Source organism: Prunus dulcis, chromosome 2 (assembly GCF_902201215.1).
Source record: "Prunus dulcis chromosome 2, ALMONDv2, whole genome shotgun sequence".
Lineage (NCBI taxonomy): Eukaryota > Viridiplantae > Streptophyta > Magnoliopsida > Rosales > Rosaceae > Prunus > Prunus dulcis.
This window is the reverse complement of record NC_047651.1, coordinates 17,447,745-17,466,783: the sequence shown is the minus strand read 5'-3', so window position 1 is coordinate 17,466,783 and position 19,039 is coordinate 17,447,745. Positions and strand designations below refer to the sequence as shown.

At 38.4% G+C, this 19,039-nt stretch overlaps 2 protein-coding genes across 5 annotated transcripts; one reads left to right on the top strand and one right to left on the bottom strand.

The window, feature by feature from the left end:
- Positions 1-729: 729 nt before the first annotated feature.
- On the top strand, positions 730-14,423 carry LOC117617275 (mediator of RNA polymerase II transcription subunit 12). 4 transcript variants are annotated; one of them, XM_034346590.1, is made up of 13 exons: positions 730-1,162; positions 2,453-2,633; positions 3,053-3,112; positions 3,446-3,551; positions 3,905-3,973; positions 4,125-4,178; positions 4,313-4,420; positions 5,118-5,267; positions 5,379-5,726; positions 5,822-8,235; positions 9,022-11,640; positions 12,686-13,010; positions 13,561-14,423. In XM_034346590.1, exons 2-13 carry the CDS (start codon positions 2,506-2,508, stop codon positions 14,011-14,013), a joined length of 6,834 nt encoding a protein of 2,277 aa, XP_034202481.1. In that variant the 5' UTR covers positions 730-1,162; positions 2,453-2,505; the 3' UTR covers positions 14,014-14,423. The 4 variants fall into 4 exon arrangements, with proteins under 4 accessions (XP_034202481.1, XP_034202483.1, XP_034202482.1 ...); XM_034346592.1 differs by having other exon boundaries at positions 789-1,162; positions 2,407-2,633; XM_034346591.1 differs by having other exon boundaries at positions 822-1,162; positions 2,445-2,633.
- Positions 14,424-16,062: 1,639 nt separating this feature from the next.
- On the bottom strand, positions 16,063-18,816 carry LOC117618859 (rop guanine nucleotide exchange factor 3). The gene is made up of 7 exons (XM_034348603.1): positions 18,257-18,816; positions 18,038-18,154; positions 17,782-17,936; positions 17,621-17,695; positions 17,215-17,514; positions 16,553-16,897; positions 16,063-16,351 (listed from the first exon to the last, which is right to left on the bottom strand). The coding sequence occupies exons 1-7, from the start codon at positions 18,639-18,641 to the stop codon at positions 16,229-16,231; spliced, it is 1,500 nt and encodes a 499-aa protein (XP_034204494.1). The 5' UTR covers positions 18,642-18,816; the 3' UTR covers positions 16,063-16,228.
- Positions 18,817-19,039: the final 223 nt, after the last annotated feature.

Here is a 19,039-nt window from a genome sequence, read left to right as displayed (position 1 = left end):
TTGTCATTCTAGAAAGGAGAAGGAAGTCTTAAAGGTTTTAGTCCTATTAGTGGAAGTATGCTAGAGATAATGGAATGCCTTTAAACAAATGCATAGATATCCAAAAATGGGCCATAGTTACTGAGGAGGGCATGGACAGCTACATCACCGCCTCAGAGTTGCATAGTGTCCTAGCTGATGGCTCAAACCTTCAAGATACTGTCCTTGGGAATAACTAAGTCCAAGATATAGTATATACTTTCTATCCTTTACCCTGAAAAAAGAAGTTGGTGGAACCCTATAAATAGAAAATTTAAGATGCATAACACCTGATGAGAATGTTAAAAGTAATAAAATATACCAAATATTGCTTGAAATTGTCGTTTCTTTTTTAAGTTTGAAGCGGTTCATAAGTGTTTAACAACTCACTAAACAAATCAAATAACTCACTTGCCGGTCCCGATCAACCAATCCTTAAAAAAAAGAAGTAAAATTACCATGGAAAAATGACATTAAATTATGAGGAATCAAATCCTAAAACATTAATGGGTTTGAATTTGCATATGCCACCCATAATTTCCCCTACCAATTTTACCCAGGAGTGAGATGACCAATTTCCCTATTAAAAGCACAAAAGACACACTTCATATCAACACTATGAAATCTGATCCTGCTTAATTAGGGTATCCCAGTTTTATCCCCAATCTACCCCCACAAAAGTTGCCATTTTTCAGCTTCCTAGCAAAATCAAAGAAGAAGAAAGAAGGGCTAAATCGGAAAGAAAATAGGAAAATACAGAAAATAATTTTATAATAATTTACTAGTCCCAGATCGCCCACCCTTTCCCTTTATTCTAACAGAGGAAGCAACAGGGGCATCATCGTCGTCATCAGCGAAGATTAAGAGTCAAAGTCCAAAAGCCCGAGAGAGAGCCTTCTTCAGTTCTTCTTCGCCTTCTCAATTCTCCCCATTTGTTTCTCTAAAACCCATCTCTATCTGTTCGAAATCCCAAACCTTTCAAAGCCACGCTTGGGCAATCTCAAATCGTTGTATTTATTATTGTTTACAGTTTTGTCCGAAAGTCTTCGCCTTTTTTACACCATTGCCATAAAAAAAACCCTAGCCTCACTTGCCGCTGAAAACCCAATTCAAAGCTTCGCAATAGCTCTCTGTCTGAAAATTGGTATATTTTTTTCTTTCAAAACCCTAGCAAAATTTCCTGCTTCAATTTATGGTGCTTTTAATGTAAGATTCGATGATTTGGTGTGCGAATTTTATTTAGTGCCGTTGGGAATATAGCTGGATTTTAGGGCGCTGTGAATTTTGTAGGTTAAATAGCAGATTTGGTTGTGTTAGTGCTCAGGTTTGCTATCGCTAATTTTATTTTTGTTTGAAAGTTTGGCCCTTTTTTTATTATAGGCATTGAACTGATTGGAGCTACCTGAGTGGTTTAGCTTTGGAGTTTAAATATTTGGAATTCTTTTGCGTTTTAGATAACGTATTGCAGATCAAATTGATTTGGTTAAGTTCTGTTGCTTTTTCTACGTCGTATGAAAATTAGGGCATATATATATCTAAAAGATATGAACTGGAAAAAATTGGGTGTTGCGAATTATCAGGACACAAATTTTATTAGTTGTCCTAAGAGCTTAACGTTTTGTTTATGATATCAAATTTGGAAACTGCTAGCTATTTATGTGTTTTATTTTAGTTTTGAATCCTCCCCGAGTAAATTTAATATTGTTTTGAACAATAGAGAATCAAACTTTCAGGCAATTCTTAGACACGATTTGCTTGAACATGCGTCTGTAAAATTATATATGTTAGTAGCTTCAGTAGAATAAATCCAGACTTGGATTCTGTATTCTGGAATAGGTGTTACTTTTTTCTTTATGCTACTACTCCAAACTTTTTGGTAACGTTTATTGGAAGGAGCAAAGTATCACTTTGTACCCGGATTGGTTTAGCCCCAGAAACTTTAGAAGTCAAAATTTCAACATAAACTGTTGGATAGGTTTACAATAGATTGTAATAATAAATAAAAAAACAAAGACGTTGCTTTACTTGAATCACACTTACTGGATGCTCCGTATTGGTTGTTTGTGAGAGCTGAAATCCTTTTGCTTCATACTCCATCTATCCTGTCTTGTTCCCCAAAAAGCAAGTTTTCGCTTGTATATTCTAGCATTGTGTATTGAAATTCATATGTTATGCATTCCATGCAATGCATTTTAGGGTTACAAAAACTATATCCTGGTTACTAGCTAAATGTTTTTCCTGCTATCAATTTGCATTATGTAGCTCTTGACGTGTGTGTTATATTCATGAGGTCTGGCTTCTGAATCCTTGTGTGTTGCATATATTCTTATCTCAAACTGCTTTCAACTTAATTTGACTGTTACTTCTTCTGGTGATGGCTTTTGTCAGACTTCACAGGGCAACGATATTTTAACTAAGTTGTTTAGCTTGACAGCTTCTTGTAGCAGTTCAATGCTGGGGGCAGTATGCCGATGATAGTTGGGAGAAATGCAAAGGTATCATGCCACCGGCTGCACTAGTGCAGTTAATAACAACGCCATAGGTGGGACATCAGGGAGGGATTCTGTGCGAGCTGATTCAGCTGCATTGCCTGCTAACTTATCTCTAGCTTCGAGGTAACTGGGTTCCACAAGTATGTTGTATTACCTTTCTTTTGTGGAGAAAAAAATTTGCTTTTTCCGCTGGGAATTGTTATTATTTAAAATAGTCATCCTGCACTCCTTCCTCTCTGATTATAATTTTTTATTATTATGGAGGAGTGTAGGATTACCATTTTGGAGTGGCAATATCATCTCCATTTCCTTTTCTTGTCATATTGTAATTATAACTTAAATTATCTTTATTGTGTCATCACTTAGAGACTATTTTGGCTCACAATTTTGTAACTTCCAATATTTCCAAGATTATATTGACTCTATAATGGTTGTATTATGAAAGTGTTTCGTGGGGAGTTATTCAATGTTTTGACTATTCTATTTATAAATTGAGTGTTTCCTGTGTCATAAAATGTGACGAATTGTTGTTAATTGTGTAGGCGCGCATCGCAGTTAAACCCTTACAAGTTGAAGTGCGAAAAAGACCCTTTGAATGGCCGGTAATTTTTGCAACTGATTATTGTCCTTTTGCTTAAAATATCTCTAAAGAAGAGAGGCTCTAAATATCTGTAGAGAAGAGACATTCATATGCCATTATAGTCTGGGTTTCCTTTGTTTTATTTCATTATCATACCGAACAAAAGAAAACAGGCGCATAAGTTGCTGTAAGGTTTTACTGCTGGATATATTAACTAATGTGTTATTTTTTAATATGTTATGTTTTTGTTATATTTTTTTGCATCATAAATCTATTTCTGCTGACTATGGTTCTTAGTTCAAATTTTTTTTTTTTTTGTTTTTTGAAAAATCTTTTTTAATTTGTATAATCTCAGACTTGGGCCACCTGACTTTCACCCCCAAACTCCAAATTGCCCAGAGGAGACTCTTACCAGAGAATATGTGCAGTTTGGATACAGAGAGACTGTTGAAGGAATTGAGGTACTATTTTATAATCAAGTAATCTACAGAAATATTTTAATAGGCTCGTTAAGAAAGACTATCAATCTGAAACACCCATGTAGTTATTTCTTCATCCAAAAACACTGGAATAGAAATTTACTCCTAATAACCATTTGTGCACGTCCCTCTGCACTGTTCTGAAGAGTCTTGTTTCTTTTCTTTTCTTTTCTTTTCCAATCCATATCAAAGCATATTTTATCAAGGCGATCTGTTTTTTTTTATGGCCTGATCTTGATTTGGATTATCATATATCTTGTTAAGGTCTTTTGAGATTCAAATTTTTGCGGGTCCATCACAAGTGGGTTTTTATGATGACTTGGTGAATTTTCCAGGAATCTAGAGAGATATCGCTGAGTCAGGCTCAAGTGTTTAGCAAGCCTATCGTCTTCAAATGCAAAGAGGTAAATCACTTAATTTGTATAGTTATTAGGTAGATCTCCATTTTGGTTTAAATGTAAGAGTTCTTCCTACCTCTTTCTTTGGCTTTTAGTACTTTCCATTGAAAAGCATTAAGTAGATTATATGAATTTCAAGTTTTTTCTTACCTTTCAGGCCATAAAAAAACGTTTTAGGGCCATCAATGAATCTCGTGCTCAAAAGAGGAAGGTAATTTATCCTTTCTCAACTATTTTTTGATGTTTGTGGAAATTTCTTCTGCATAAAACTTTTCAGTTTTTGTGGATGTTATATGATTGGTGTTGCATTATGGTGTATTATATGTATAATTTTTCCCATCGCAGGCTGGTCAAGTGTACGGTGCCCCTCTTGCTGATACACTATTGTCCAAGCCAGGCGTTTTTCCTGAACAGCGGCACTGCAGTGAAGACTTACGAAAAAAATGGATTGAGGTGTGCCTTTTGTGTTCTCAATTAAGCAGTTGTTTCTAATAATGGGAACCTAATTTTTGTATAAAAAGAGCAAAGCAGTAGCCATGCTGTCCTCTCTAATTGTCCATTTATGCTTGAGACTGAAACATAGAAACAGCTAGGTGCTATTGCCCCTTCAGTTGCTCTGTTAACTTGTGTAAATAGGAAACTTTGTGGTATGGTGACTTTGGTTCATCCCAAACATCTTAACATCATGCTGAGGGCAGCAAAGTGAGGGCCACATTTATTCTCACAAAAATGAGGACCACAGTTATTATTATATATTCCATGGCTTTCTGCAAAATGGCATAATTTTGAGTAATCTTGAGCTATTCGGGTATTCTGTAATTAGTTGTTGTTTGGAATTTTATCCACATTGCCAAATATTGAGTGTTTAAGAGGAAAATCACTCTCAAAAGATGAACTTGTCCAAAGTTTTCAAACAAAAAGGTACATCAAGTTGGTGAGTGAGAATTTGATAATGATGGAGAGGTATATCTCAAAATATGAAGAAAATATAAATGAAAGGAAGTCAGGAAGTCATCGTGCTAGTGGAGGGTCTACCTGTGAAATACTGGGTTGGGCATACCTAGAGGTTTAGGAATAACTGATAAGAAGTTCTGCTGCCATTTCTTTCTTTATATGTTGATTATGTACTTTTTTTCCCATTCTGTTCCAGGGTCTATCACAACAACACAAGCGCTTGCGTTCGTTGGCTGATCATGTTCCTCACGGGTATAGGAAAAGACCCCTATTTGAAGTTCTTACAAGGAATAATGTTCCATTGCTGAGAGCAACTTGGTTTATTAAAGTAACTTATCTTAATCAGGTATATATGCTCGCACATTCATAACAGAACTGAGTTCTGATCTTAACCTGTTTGTCAATACTTTTCATGTTGGAAGTTTCCAGTAGCATGTTATTGCTGCATTTTTTGCAGGCCAGGCCAGGTTCTGCCATTATTTCTTCTGGGGCACCTGATAAAGCTCAGTTGTCCCGCACAGAGCTCTGGACAAAAGATGTTATCGATTACCTGCAGTACCTTCTCGATGAGTTATTCTCGAGAAATAATTCTCATTCCACTTCACACAACAGAGATCGTTCGCCACAAACGCTTTATGCTGGGTCAGTTCCACAAAGGAGTGATCCAGCATCAGCAGTCCCTGACGGTGAGGAGCCTTCCCTACATTTCAAGTGGTGGTATGTGGTGCGGCTCTTGCAATGGCATCATGCCGAGGGGCTGCTTCTTCCTACTCTTATTATTGAGTGGGTTCTTAGTCAACTGCAGGTATTAGTTTTTTTATATGTTTATTGTTTAAAGACTATTTACCAATGTTGAAATTATCTTAATATGCTTCTAAACTAATATTTGTGCTCTTGCAGGAGAAAGAATTGCTTGAGATTATGCAGTTGCTCTTGCCTATTGTATATGGTGTTCTGGAAACTGTTGTTTTATCTCAAACATATGTGCGCAATCTTGTTGGGGTAGCTGTTCGTTTCATTCGCGAACCTTCTCAAGGAGGGTCAGATGTTGTGGATAACTCTCGTAGGGCATATACAGTGTCTACCGTGGTTGAGATGCTTCGTTATTTAATACTTGCTGTACCTGATACATTTGTGGCTTTGGACTGCTTTCCATTACCATCTTGTGTAGTCTCTTATATAGTAAATGATGGATTACCAAAGATGTCCGAGGATGTGAGAAAGATTGGAAATGGTTCGGCAGAAGTTGCTTCTGTGTTCAGAAGTAAAGGTTTTGATGCCCAATATCAGTCCTTGGCCTTTGATCATGTTGTTTCATCCATTCAGAAACGTGCTGACAATCTTGCAAAGGCTGCAAGCCCTAGTTATCCATTCCATAGTATTGCTAAAGCTGTACAGGCCCTAGATAGATCTCTTGTTCAGGGAGATGTTCGAGGGGCTTATAGATTTCTGTTTGAAGATCCTTGTGATGGAGTCGCAAATGAAAGTTGGATCACAGGAGTTAGTCCATGCTTGAGAACATCGTTGAAGTGGATTGGGACTGCGAACTTGTCATTTGTTTGCTCTGTGTTTTTCCTTTGTGAATGGGCAACATGTGATTTCAGGGATTTTCGAACTGCCCCACCTTGTGAGCTGAAGTTTACTGGCCGAAAGGATTTTTCTCAGGTACATGTTGTAATTCAGCTTTTGAAACTCAAGATAAGAGATTTACAATGTTCACCTCAACGTAAGAATGACAGCTTCCTTGGAGTCGGTAGTGTTGCAAAAGGTTCCACCCAGCATAATAATTTTCCTGTCAGAATATCCATGGGAAATTCCTATGAAACTAAGAATAGATTAAAAAATGGTGATCAAAGAAGTATAAAATCGTCAAATATATTCGAGAGCCCAGGTCCTTTACATGATATTATAGTGTGTTGGATTGATCAACATGAAGCAGGAAAAGGAGAAGGTTTCAAGCGCCTTCAACTACTTGTAATTGAACTCATACGATCTGGTATTTTTCACCCCCATGCCTATGTTAGGCAGCTGATAGTTAGTGGAATTATGGATAAGGATGGACCAGTGGTTGAAGTAGACAGACGGAAGAGGCATTATCAAATCTTGAAGCTGTTGCCTGGGCTCTTGATGCGTGATGCTTTGAAAGAAGCAGGGATTGCTGAAGAGCCTCAACTTTCAGAGGCTATGAACTTATACTCAACTGAGCGCCGCCTAATACTTCGTGGGCTTCTCTCTGATCAAAATAAAAATGCGAATATGATTGTGTCTGCTCTGAAGCAAAAGCATTTTCCTATCCCTGGAAAGGATGGTCCTTTGCCAGTTTCTGTTGATCAGTGGAAGGCGGTTCAGTCATCATCCAACATATTGTCTGTTAAAGGTGGCAAATCTGATGCTGATCTTGAAGAACTAAAGGAAGCAATCTCAGTTCTGTTGCAACTCCCAAATAGTTCATTCCCATCAACAGAAACAGGACTTGATGAATCCCAAGGGAGTGTGAAGAGGCCCTTTGGGTCAATTTATAATAAGATGGATCTGGGAGAAGGCACCCCTGGTTGTGAAGAATGCAAAAGGGCAAAGAGGCAAAAGGTGAGTGATGAAAGGAGCTCATACATCCAAGGAAATTCTCCAATTCCTTCTGACGATGAAGATACCTGGTGGATGAGGAAGAGAGTTAAATCCTTGGAGCCAATGAAGGTTGATCCACCAGTTAAGTCAACCAAACAGGTCTCTAGGATTCGGCAGAAAATAGTTCGTAAAACTCAAAGTCTTGCTCAACTAGCAGCTGCTAGGATTGAGGGTAGCCAGGGGGCATCTACAAGTCATGTCTGCAATAATAAAGTAAGCTGTCCTCATCATAGAACTGGACTGGAGGGAGAAACTCCGAAGTCTACAGATCCAACCAAAGTGAGCCATGGTGGAGATATTGTTTCAATTGGAAAAGCTTTAAAGCGGCTACGATTTATGGAGAAGAGGACTATTACGGTTTGGTTGATGACTGTTATTAGGCAGCTTGTTGAAGAGACTGAAAAGACTATTGCTAAGGTTGGCCAATTTGGTAGGACTTTCACTTCTGTTGATGATAGGAGCTCCATACGGTGGAAGCTCGGTGAAGATGAACTTTCTGCTGCACTGTATTTGATGGATGTTTCAAATGATTTAGTTTTAGCAGTCAAGTTTCTGCTTTGGTTGCTGCCAAAGGTTAGTAGCCCCAGTTCTACATTCCATAGTGGGAGAAACATTCTGCTGTTGCCGAAAAATGTTGAAAGCCAAGTGTGTGAAGTGGGGGAGGCATTTCTTATATCATCCCTTCGAAGGTGCACTTTCTATCTCTATAAATATGTTCAAAAATTTGTTGACAGTTCTGCTGCTTCTCTAATTACAATTTTACTTATCTATCCCTTCTTTGAGAATATAATTAGGAGAAGAATGAAATGTACAGGGACTAATGAATTTTTTGTTCTCTCCTTTAACAAATACTTTTATCATTTATGAGGTTCACTTTTTGATTCTCTTGGAAGTAGGGAGACGTTGATTATAGGTGAGTTACAGTCTTGAGAGCACATTGCACAAACCACATTCAACATATTAAGATTAGTCTATCCCCTTTGTTAACTTTTTGTTTTTTTTTTACAATTATTTGTTTCGCAAGTATAAGGCAGTCAGAACAAATTTGCTTTGTTCTCTTCAACTAAAATTGGGAAACTGTTCTTAGTATGCCACCTTGCAATTTGCTTAACTCTAGTTTGGAAACAGAGTCTTATTTATCCTGTATGAGATAGTTTCCCCGAACAGAAAACTCTCCTTCATCTTTTGGGAGTAGTCTGTTTCCTTCTTTAATAAACTTACATAAATTCATTGCATCGACTTTTCTTGTCCAATTTAGTTCACAGTTGTATTGTTGCACACAATTGATAACCAGCATATACTAATTAGTCATGCTTGATTCTCATAAAGAAATTGCTGTTACTTTCATATAGGATCTCTTCCCTCCACTTTTTTAATTGTCCATGACTACTTAATTGCTTTTCTCTTCATATTGGTACTTTCCTTGAGGATTTTTTTAGATCCTGTTGCATTTCCTAACAATGGATTTGGTTCAGGTATGAGAACATAGTTATTGCTACAGATCTTATTCCAGAAGTCTTGTCAGCTATAATGCACCGTGCTTCAGCAGTAGTGGCATCTAATGGAAGGCTTTCAGGGTCGCCTGCCTTAGCATACAGTCGGTATTTGTCGAAGCGATATAGTAATGTGGCTAGTGTCATTGAATGGGAGAAGAATTTCAAGGCAAAATGTGATAAGAGACTTCTTTCTGAACTCGAGTCTGGACAATCAGTGGATGGAGAGTTGGGGTTTCCACTTGGTGTTCCAGCAGGGGTTGAAGATCTTGATGATTTTTTCCGTCAAAAGATTAGTGGTGTCCGGTTGTCCAGGGCGGGTTTAAACATGAGAGAAATAGTGCAACGAAATGTGAATGTCGAGGATGCCTTGCATTATTTTTATGGCAAAGAGAGAAAACTCTTTGCTGCTGGTGCTCATAAAGGCCCTCCTGTTGAAAAATGGGATGATGGATATCAGATAGCTCAAAACGTAATTACAGAACTGATGGACTGCATTCGGCAGACTGGTGGTGCTGCTCAAGAAGGGGACCCCTCTTTGGTGTCTTCTGCTGTTTCTGCTATTGTGGGCAATGTAGGACCAATTATAGCAAAAGTTTCTGATTTTAGAGCAGGGGGTAGCTATTCAAGTTTTCCAGCTGCCACTGATTCCCTGAACTGTGCAAGGCGTATTTTGCGCATCCATATAAGTTGCCTATGCCTCCTTAAGGAAGCTCTTGGAGAGCGCCAAACCCGTGTATTTGAGGTAGCCCTTGCGACAGAAGCTTGTTCTGCTCTTGCTGGGGTTTTTTCTCCTGGAAAGGCATCTCGAAATCAATATCAGTCATCTCCTGAATCCCATGATTCCAACACTAATGCTTCTAATGATATTTTGAACAGTTCTACAAAAATTGGTCTTGGGAGAACAACAAAAGTTGCAGCTGCAGTTTCTGCGCTAATTATTGGGGCAGTTGCTCAAGGGGTTACTAGCCTGGAGAGATTGGTGACTGTATTCAAGTTAAAGGAAAGGTTGGATATAATTCAGTTTGTAAGGAGTAGTAGATCCAACTCTAATGGTAATGCTCGGTCTTCTGGGGCATTTAAGGGGGATATCTCGCTTGAAGTTTATGTGCATTGGTTTAGACTGCTTGTCGGAAACTGCAGAACTGTTTCTGATGGATTGGTTGTGGAACTCTTGGGTGAACCCACTGTGATAGCTCTTTCGAGGATGCAGCGTATGCTCCCCCTTGGTTTGGTCTTTCCACCGGCCTATTCAATATTTGCTTTTGTTGTATGGCGGCCATTCCTTCTTAACACTAGCATTGCAGCCCGGGAGGATTTTAATCAATTATATCAATCTTTAACAACAGCTATAGGTGATGCTGTAAAGCACTCGCCTTTTCGTGATGTGTGTTTGAGAGATAGTCAGGGTTTCTATGATCTCGTAGCTGCAGATGGCAGTGATGCTGAATTTGCAGCCATACTAGAGTTGAATGGTTCAGACATGCTTTTAAAATCCACGGCTTTTGTTCCGTTGCGTGCAAGGCTGTTTCTAAATGCTATCATGGATTGTAAGATGCCACAGTCTTTATTTATGCAGTGTGAAGGAAATCAGGTTTCTGGACATGGCGAATCGAAGGTTCAATATGCAGAACGTGAAACAAAGCTTGTAGATAAGCTTGTACATATCTTAGATACCCTGCAACCTGCAAAATTTCATTGGCAGTGGGTAGAGCTCAGGCTCCTCTTGAACGAACAAGCACTCATTGAAAAGCTTGAGACTCAGGATATGTCCTTAGTGGATGCCATTCGTTCATCCTCCCCTAGTCCTGAAAAGGCTGCTGCCTCTGAGAATGAGAAATATTTCATTGAAATCATCCTTACGAGATTATTGGTTAGACCTGATGCTGCACCTCTTTTCTCAGATGTGGTTCATCTTTTCGGGAGGTCACTAGCAGATTCTATGTTGTTGCAGGTGAAGTGGTTCTTGGGTGGGTCAGATGTTCTTTTTGGACGAAAAACCATTAGACAACGTCTTCTCAATATTGCTGAGACTAAAGGTCTCTCAACTAAGACCCAGTTTTGGAAGCCTTGGGGATGGTGTAGTTATGGTTTTGATCCTGTGACAAACAAGGGAGATAAGAAGAAGTTTGAAGTCACCTCCCTTGAAGAGGGTGAGATGGTTGAAGAGGGAATAGATTCAAAAAAGTACGGGAAAGGGCTCGCTCCAACATATGATATTGAAAGCTACAATGTCACCCAGCAGCGTGTGACAGAGAGGGCTCTCATTGAATTACTTCTTCCTTGTATAGATCAAAGCTCTGATGACTCACGCAATACCTTTGCGAATGATTTGATCAAGCAGTTGAGTAATATTGAGGTACAAATTAGTGCAGTTACTCGTGGGACAAATAAGCAAGCAGGGCCAGCTCCTTCTGGCGTTGAAGGTCCCACAAGCAAAGGAAATAATCGCAAAGGTATAAGGGGTGGGAGTCCTGGGTTAGCTAGACGTGCAGCAGTAGCAGCAGATTCTGCTCCACCATCCCCTGCAGCTTTGCGAGCTTCTATGTCACTGCGATTGCAGTTACTCTTAAGATTGCTTCCTATCATTTGTGCAGACAGGTACAGGTTTTTTTGGTTGAAATATTGTACTTATTTTGTTAGCATGAGAATATGCTTGTTTTTCTTGGATTACTAGTTGCCTGTATTTCCATCACTGCTGATTCGTTTCAACATTATTTTTACATACACCTTTTTATTTGATTACATATATATATTTGTGATTTGAGAGTTGAGAGCCAGTTAAGGTGTAATGCATCAATCAGTTAATTTAATTTATTTCTACCAGTCTCAATCTCTGTCTAACTACCCTAGTTGAACTGTGTACTTAGCATTCTTTTTTGATGCATTTTGTCTTTGGTTGTTGTGTAAAGATGTAAACAGATGGGAATTTTGATTATATTGATGCACCGACATATATGTGGGTGCATCTGGTGGTAAAAAAAGGGTGACATTTCTGTTGGGATTATTTTGATCTGAACTATTTAATTTGAAGACTTCCTTTTCATGTTCTAGGAAAGAGATCCTTGAATCTCTATCCGGATCTATGTAAGTTAACTTGGAGTTCACTTGTGATGCAATGTCCTCTTTTTTTTTTTCGGTGTGTGATTTCAGTCAATACTCTATTCTTCAAACGGATGAAACTTGGACACATGATCATCACATGAATTTTTTTTCTTCTAAAGTTTATTGATTTGTACTGTAACCTCCTGGAATCCAACTTATTGTAAAATAAGATACAAAACTAAAAGGAATATCAACCTGTTGTCTATATAATGAAAAATGAGTAGCATGGAATTTTCTTTCCTCTGCCATTTATAATTTTATATCACAGCAAATTTTTTTTGTATATTTTCAGGCACTCCACTTGTTGCCACTCTTGGTTATTTTAGCCTAAATACATTCCTTTTGTAAGATACTAAGATATGCTTCAGAAATACTGGCTTGGATTTCTGTTACCTTTTCAACATCTGTATGTTGTATGTTAGTGATATGTGTTGCACATGATAAAAAAATGTTGAAGATGTTCATAGCAAGGTTATTCTGTCATGTTAAAACGTTTCGGCAGATCGGCAATTGACTAATTTGAACATATTGGAATTGTCAGGGAGCCATCAGGGCGAAACATGAGGCATGGGCTAGCCTCTGTAGTACTACGTCTTCTAGGAAACCGAGTTGTGAACGAGGATGCGGAGCTATGTGTCAATCTCTTGCAGAGTTCTTTTTCCAAGAGGGAGGCAGAGTCTTCAACAGAGGCTGCCTCTGCTGCTTTTGCAGACTTGTCAAGTGAAAGTCTCTTTGATCAGTTACTGTTGGTTCTGCATGGGCTGTTAAGCAGTTGCCAGCCAAGTTGGTTGAGGCCTACTAAGTCAACAAATGAGAGTGGAAAAGATTTTGCTGCATTTGATCGTGAAATGGCAGACCATTTACAGGTTCGGTCTTTGTAACCTTCATATCCTTCATCCCTACCCTGTCCTTAAAAAAAAAAAAAAAAAGGAAAGAAAAGAAAGGAGGGAAAGCAAAGTCCTAAAGTGCTGCTTTTTTTTTTTTTTGGAAGTAGTGGTGGTGCTTTGTTATAAGCTTTGTAACAAATTCCTTGTAACTATTCTATAACATACCCTGCAATCCAGCAAAGGAAAAAAAGCCATGGACCTATAGTCCTAGTTCCAAATTGCTACCATCAGTTTCAATAAGAAATTTACTGTTTGGAAGTCCTCTCCTCACTTTAAAATAGTGTCAACTGATGTATATTATATTACATTATATGGTACATTCCATGCCATTTAGCATGAATATAGGGTGTGTTGGGATTGCCAACAGAATTAATTAAGCTCAAATACACTTATTGCTGGGCACCTTTTGTCCTTTAATTGTGCCTGATTCAATATTAGTTGAGGTTTTTAATGGAGCCTTCATTTGCTAAATTTGGTTAAAAATTTCAGTAAAGAGGTAAATGGTTTTCTACTTGTCTTGTGTATGCAGAATGACTTGGATCGTATGCAACTGCCGGAAAGGATTCGCTGGCGTATTCAAACTGCAATGCCTGTAGTTGTCCCTTCTATTCGGTGCTTTGTCTCTTGCCAACCACCACCTGTTCCGAATACTGCTTTGGCTGTTCTTCAAACCAGCATATCGACTCCTGGGTTTTATTCTGGAATCTCAAACCCACCTCAGAGAAATCAGGTTCCTCTGGCACGAACTGTAGCTAACATACCAGGGAAGTCTAAATCATTGCCGTCACAGGATTATGATATGGATATTGATCCATGGACGCTGCTGGAAGATGGTGCAGGATCAGGCCCATCTTCAAGTAACAGTGCTTTGATAGGCAGTGCAGACCATGGAAATCTTCGAGCATCTAGCTGGCTTAAAGGGGCGGTTAGGGTGAGACGAAAGGATCTCACATACATTGGTGCGGTGGATGATGACAGCTGAGTTTTAAAGTTAACTTTGTTGTTAATTCCGTCTGGAGTGAGAACCCCCTCAGCAGGTAACTTCATGTTTACGTTCATTGTGCATAATTGGTATCAGGATCACCGTTGTTGTGCGGGTCCTTTTCTTTGATGACGGAGAAGCTGGTGAGAGGGAATTTTTTTGGGGGGGTGCGTGGGGTCTTTTTGGAAGAAATGTGAAGATGTTCTCACGCAATCCTTACAGCCGGTGCTTGTGCCCTATTGACTACTGACCCTTTGATCTCCCCTCATCCAACTGTGCACCTCTGCATGCTGTTCGGAGGTCTGTTGTATATAGAGATATTTTGTTCACTTTACCAATTGATCTGAGTAAGATATCTCCAGAATGATATGTAGCTGTTTCTTTATAATCAATTTATATTTTCTACTCTCTCTCTCTCTCTCACACACACACACACACACACACACACGCATGCACGCACGCACAAACTCACACATGCATTCATATTTGCATATGTATTTAAATGTGTACATCTTATTTCATACATTGCACTTGTATTAAAAAAAAATTATGAGCACTTTTATTGATAATTATAGACACATTTCCATTTATTCTGTTGTGTGAAAAGTGGTCCGTTTGTAAATGAAAGCATATAACGTTGGCTCTGATTGGTTAAATTTAGTCGCTGGTAAAGGAATGGAGAGCACCACAATGTTAGAAAAGATGGGCAGAAAAACACTACACATCACTGCTGTAGTTTTTTGCTCATTTACTTACTGAACAAATTGGCTTTAGGAACGGCTGAAGGTTTATGGGATCTTTGGTCCATGTCTAATCTGGTCTGATTGAAAAACAAAGTGACTTGTGACTTTGCTCGGGAGATCATGTGGTACGATTCTCCAAATCCACTTCAGTTTTTATCTGTCAAAAAATCGAAGTGCACAATATGGAGTCAATTTTCAGTTGGTAGTGGATATGCATCAATTTCATTGTTATTAGTATTATTGGATGGATGCTCATGCATTCCAAGGAAACTGGTCTTCAAGGAAAGCGTATGGCCTGTGGGGAGTCGATATTTGTAATTGGTGATTTCCCAATGGCTTTCAATGGAAGTTCAGGGTTGCAATGATACTCTGGTGGTTTTGTATATGCCTTTTTTGATATGATCTCTACTGCTTTCGGAGGAACACTACTTTTGCATTTGAATTTGTTATGGTCGCGAGTATAGAATGTTCTTGTGCGATGCTTCTGCTGATCTTGTGAACAAAATATGCGTGTGCACTTCGCTTGTCGAAATCTTGTCGTCCATTCCATTTCGGCATGGGAGGAATGGGTGTCATGTTTTGCTTAGCGTCTTTGACTTGCGGATCCCAATGATCCAATGCTTGCGGATCCCTTCGGTTACCGTTAATATTTGGTGCATCTCAATGCAATTATTTCTGTGGCAAATTTGCACCTAAAAGAGTATTTACTTCGAGGAAAAACAAACCAAGGGGTCGCATTGCAACCACTACATTTGAGATTTTAATGTAACTGGAATTATCCTATCGTTAAGAGTCTCTGAATTCTCCTGAATTCCCATGATAATAAACGCATTGATCATACCATTGCTCATTTGATTTAATTATAAAGACTATCTAGACAAGGGTTAAAACTTTCTAGTCTTAACATCCAAGTTCACTATTTGCAACAGTGGAAACTCATGGAACTAACTATTTTGTTTGAGAAAGATAAACTAAGGATAAAGGGAAAGTCGTCATTAAAGATTAGTTAAGGACTTCTAATCTCAGTAATTGGGTCGTATGTATGGTATATGTTAAAAAAAAAATATTTAACCCATCAACATATCTAATCTTAGAAGTCCTTAACACAAATCCGAATTAGAAAAGCTACCAAGGATGAAATGTAGTAGAATTCTATAGTGAAGAAATGTAAGCAAAGGGTCATTTTGCAAATATTGGGGATTGTTACCCCACATTCTGACGGGGCTGGGGGAACTTGGGATGGGCTTGTTTTTTGTGTTTTCATTCAAGCTTCATTAATTTGAGGATTTAATTTAAGATCTGAATATAAATTCTGAAACACTTAAAATTTTCTCATTTGTTTTACTAGGAGCTAAATGTACAACTAACAAATTAGCTTCATACAAGTAAACAAGCAGCCAAAGTAAAAATGTCTCAAAATTGTTGAACGAAAATGCTGGAGAAGAAAGCTTGAACTTAGTTGCAGTCTCTAATTATTTGCCTTGGTTTCTCACAGATCTTTCAACACAAATTACATCTTCAATCCAAGCAACAATGTTGAATGCCAAACTTTCCAACACCCGTGAGTAACTCTCCAGCACTGCTTGCCCCACATCCTGCCAAAAACAACCATAAAAAACGCTTTCTTCAGATCAACTCTGACACTTTGTTTGATCAAATTTAGACGAAATGTTTTTTTTCTTTGAGGTTTCGATTAGTTACTCTATAATATGCTAGAGCCATTAAATTTAATTTCCAACTGATGTGGTAGTGTTTCATTTCTTCAAATTCCAGTCACGACCACGAAATGTGCTTACCCTATTGTATTGGATCTTGCATGTATCCAAGGATGTCTGAGAGAGCTCAGGATATCTCTGCTTCAAGCAGAACAACAAACACTCGGCTCTCTCTGCCAAAATATGGTTTTTGTCACTCCTGTCTGTTTCCGACATTAGATCCTTCACCATGACCCATGAAGATTTTGAATTGCTCATGCATGCTTTACGTCTCCATGTGTACATTGAAGCTTCAACCCTGTCTGCAAGCTCAAGTGCTTCATGTTCAGTTGCTAGATTGAGGCAGTCGAGAAGATGTTCTGGGGAGAACTTGTCTGCGGTGCACATGTAGCGGTAAATGGAATCCCCAAGACACGATTTCCCACTCTGCACACCCAATTGTTTTGTAAAAACACCAAGTTAGATGAAAAAACTTCTATAACCACACCAAACCAAAAAGATAAAACTACTAAAACTAATTTTTTTTTTTTTAAATGAAACAAACCAAACCAAGTTAGATAAAAGTACTTTTCTGCATTAATTTTAGCCCAGGACACAATTTTTAGCCTAAAGTTGAGTCTCAACTCCAAGGAAAAAGGTCTATTGTTCGTTTCAACCCCCGAAAATTTCAGGGTCAGCCTTGGATAAGAGGGCTAAGGATTTAAGAAGCATAACAAAATTCATGTTGGTTGGTTGAAGACTACCTTGGGAAGAGTTGACATGTATGAGTCTGGAATTTCCATCTCAGCAAGAATGCTGCTATTGATTGCCATGGCTGCTTTGTGGATTTGATTAGAAGAGTCACGTTTGTGTTTCAAATGCTTCCTTGACTTCTCAGAGAGGCCACCTGGAGGAACACATGGAATCGGCAACCACCATTTCTCCTCGTTCCGCTGAACAATAACCCTTCGGAACGATCCTGAACCTGAATGGTTTGAGTTTGATGACATGCTCCCTTTTTCTGCATACCAGAATTCTGTATCTTGGAAACTATCAAGTCCTTCCTGCCAAAAGAAAAGACAAACAAATTCATTAACTTATTTAGGCCTTGATTGAAACAGAATTGCTTTGTTTCAAGAAAAGAAACTTGGCACATTAAACTGGTCTTACAATAAGCATTGCATCTAGCTTTTGCAAAGCTGGAAGGTTGATATAGAGATCAGATCTCGGTCTGCTTGTCATCAACTGAAGGAACAACATACAAAATGTCAAAAACAGACCCCGGTAGCAGAAACTAATTGAACTTTTTGTCATGGATTTTTGACAGTCACCTCCATTTCTGTCCCATCTTGCAAATTTTGGGATATGGGGATGAGTTCTACTATGTAATCACAAACTGATAACAGGCAATTCATTTCCCTCTTCCACATTGCTTTCTTCTCAGGGTTCAAGGGCTCTAACCTCAAATTTTGCCCAAACACAGTGGCTGCAGAAGAAAATCCCAACAAAATGACTCATTGAGATTGAAATGAAAAACAACATATTGACCTCTAATTAATCATAAAAATTTCAGAAAAATATAATTACCATAGAGGTTGGTTATCGAATTTGAGATTGTAACCGCGGTGCACACCCCTTTCCCACTTCCTGACATGTCCTCACCCAACAAGAGTTTTGCAAATCGTTCTTTCATCATCTCAAGCTCTGCCAACATTCATATCAAAGTTATTTGGCCAATTCACTGCTTTTAAATTGTTTCTTGATGAGGCAAGAAGATTGTTGAGAAACAAAACTATTGAAACCCACCTGCATCTACTGCTTCATGATCTTCAAGCTTATCATCTGTGGCATTCTTATTGTGCTGCTTCATTCCTAGTCTGGTAAGAGCAACCTGGTTATGAAATCTGGTTTTCACATTTGGGCAGAACCAAGGGGATGCTTCACCAGAGTAACTGCTATCATCTACAGACTCAGACAAAGCTGAGGTCTCTGAATTCGTCCGGCGGTACATAAAAGAATCACCACTTGTTGAAGTTTCTGCCAGTGAGTGATCATTCTGATCCACAGAAGAAGGTGAAGGAAGATATCCCAGATCATAGTTTTCATCAGAATTTGATAAATTGTCCATTGGAGCCTTCAAAACTTGTGTTCTAAATTCTAATTCCTCAAAACCCTGCACATACTCAACCATTTAAGTGTTACCATTTGGGACTTGGGTTAATGTTAGAACTCAAATCCAAAAAAAAGACCCGGGAATTGGTTTATATTCTACCATCTAGAATCTTAGATTTAGAAGACAAATGAACAAAAAAGGAAGAAAAAAGCATTAATCTTATTCTTCTTTGAAACAAAAAGCAAAAGAGGTTTATGATAGGTTGTTTTCATCAGCAAGCTAAAATAATTGACTGAATATGTAGCTAAAATTTAAAGCAAAAAAGTAAGATTGGAAAATATTTCTTGGGGTGAAAGGCAAACCAACAGAAATTTGAAATTTTAAAGGGAAACGGTTAATTGAAAAAGCAACGGTATATTGAACAGTCTTTATGTTACCTTTAAAGAACATAGATTTTTGAATTTGAACTATTGAAG

Coding starts and splice junctions, on each gene's coding strand:
- LOC117617275 (XM_034346590.1), top strand. CDS start 2,506: ATGCAAAGGTATCATGCCACCGGCTGCACTAGTGCAGTTAATAACAAC. Junction 3,552..3,904: donor AGACTGTTGAAGGAATTGAG/GTACTATTTTAT, acceptor TGAATTTTCCAG/GAATCTAGAGAGATATCGCT. Junction 11,641..12,685: donor CCTATCATTTGTGCAGACAG/GTACAGGTTTTT, acceptor TGGAATTGTCAG/GGAGCCATCAGGGCGAAACA.
- LOC117618859 (XM_034348603.1), bottom strand. CDS start 18,641: ATGGTTGAGTATGTGCAGGGTTTTGAGGAATTAGAATTTAGAACACAA. Junction 18,155..18,256: donor TCATGAAGCAGTAGATGCAG/GTGGGTTTCAAT, acceptor GAATGTTGGCAG/AGCTTGAGATGATGAAAGAA. Junction 17,696..17,781: donor AAGATGGGACAGAAATGGAG/GTGACTGTCAAA, acceptor TTGTTCCTTCAG/TTGATGACAAGCAGACCGAG.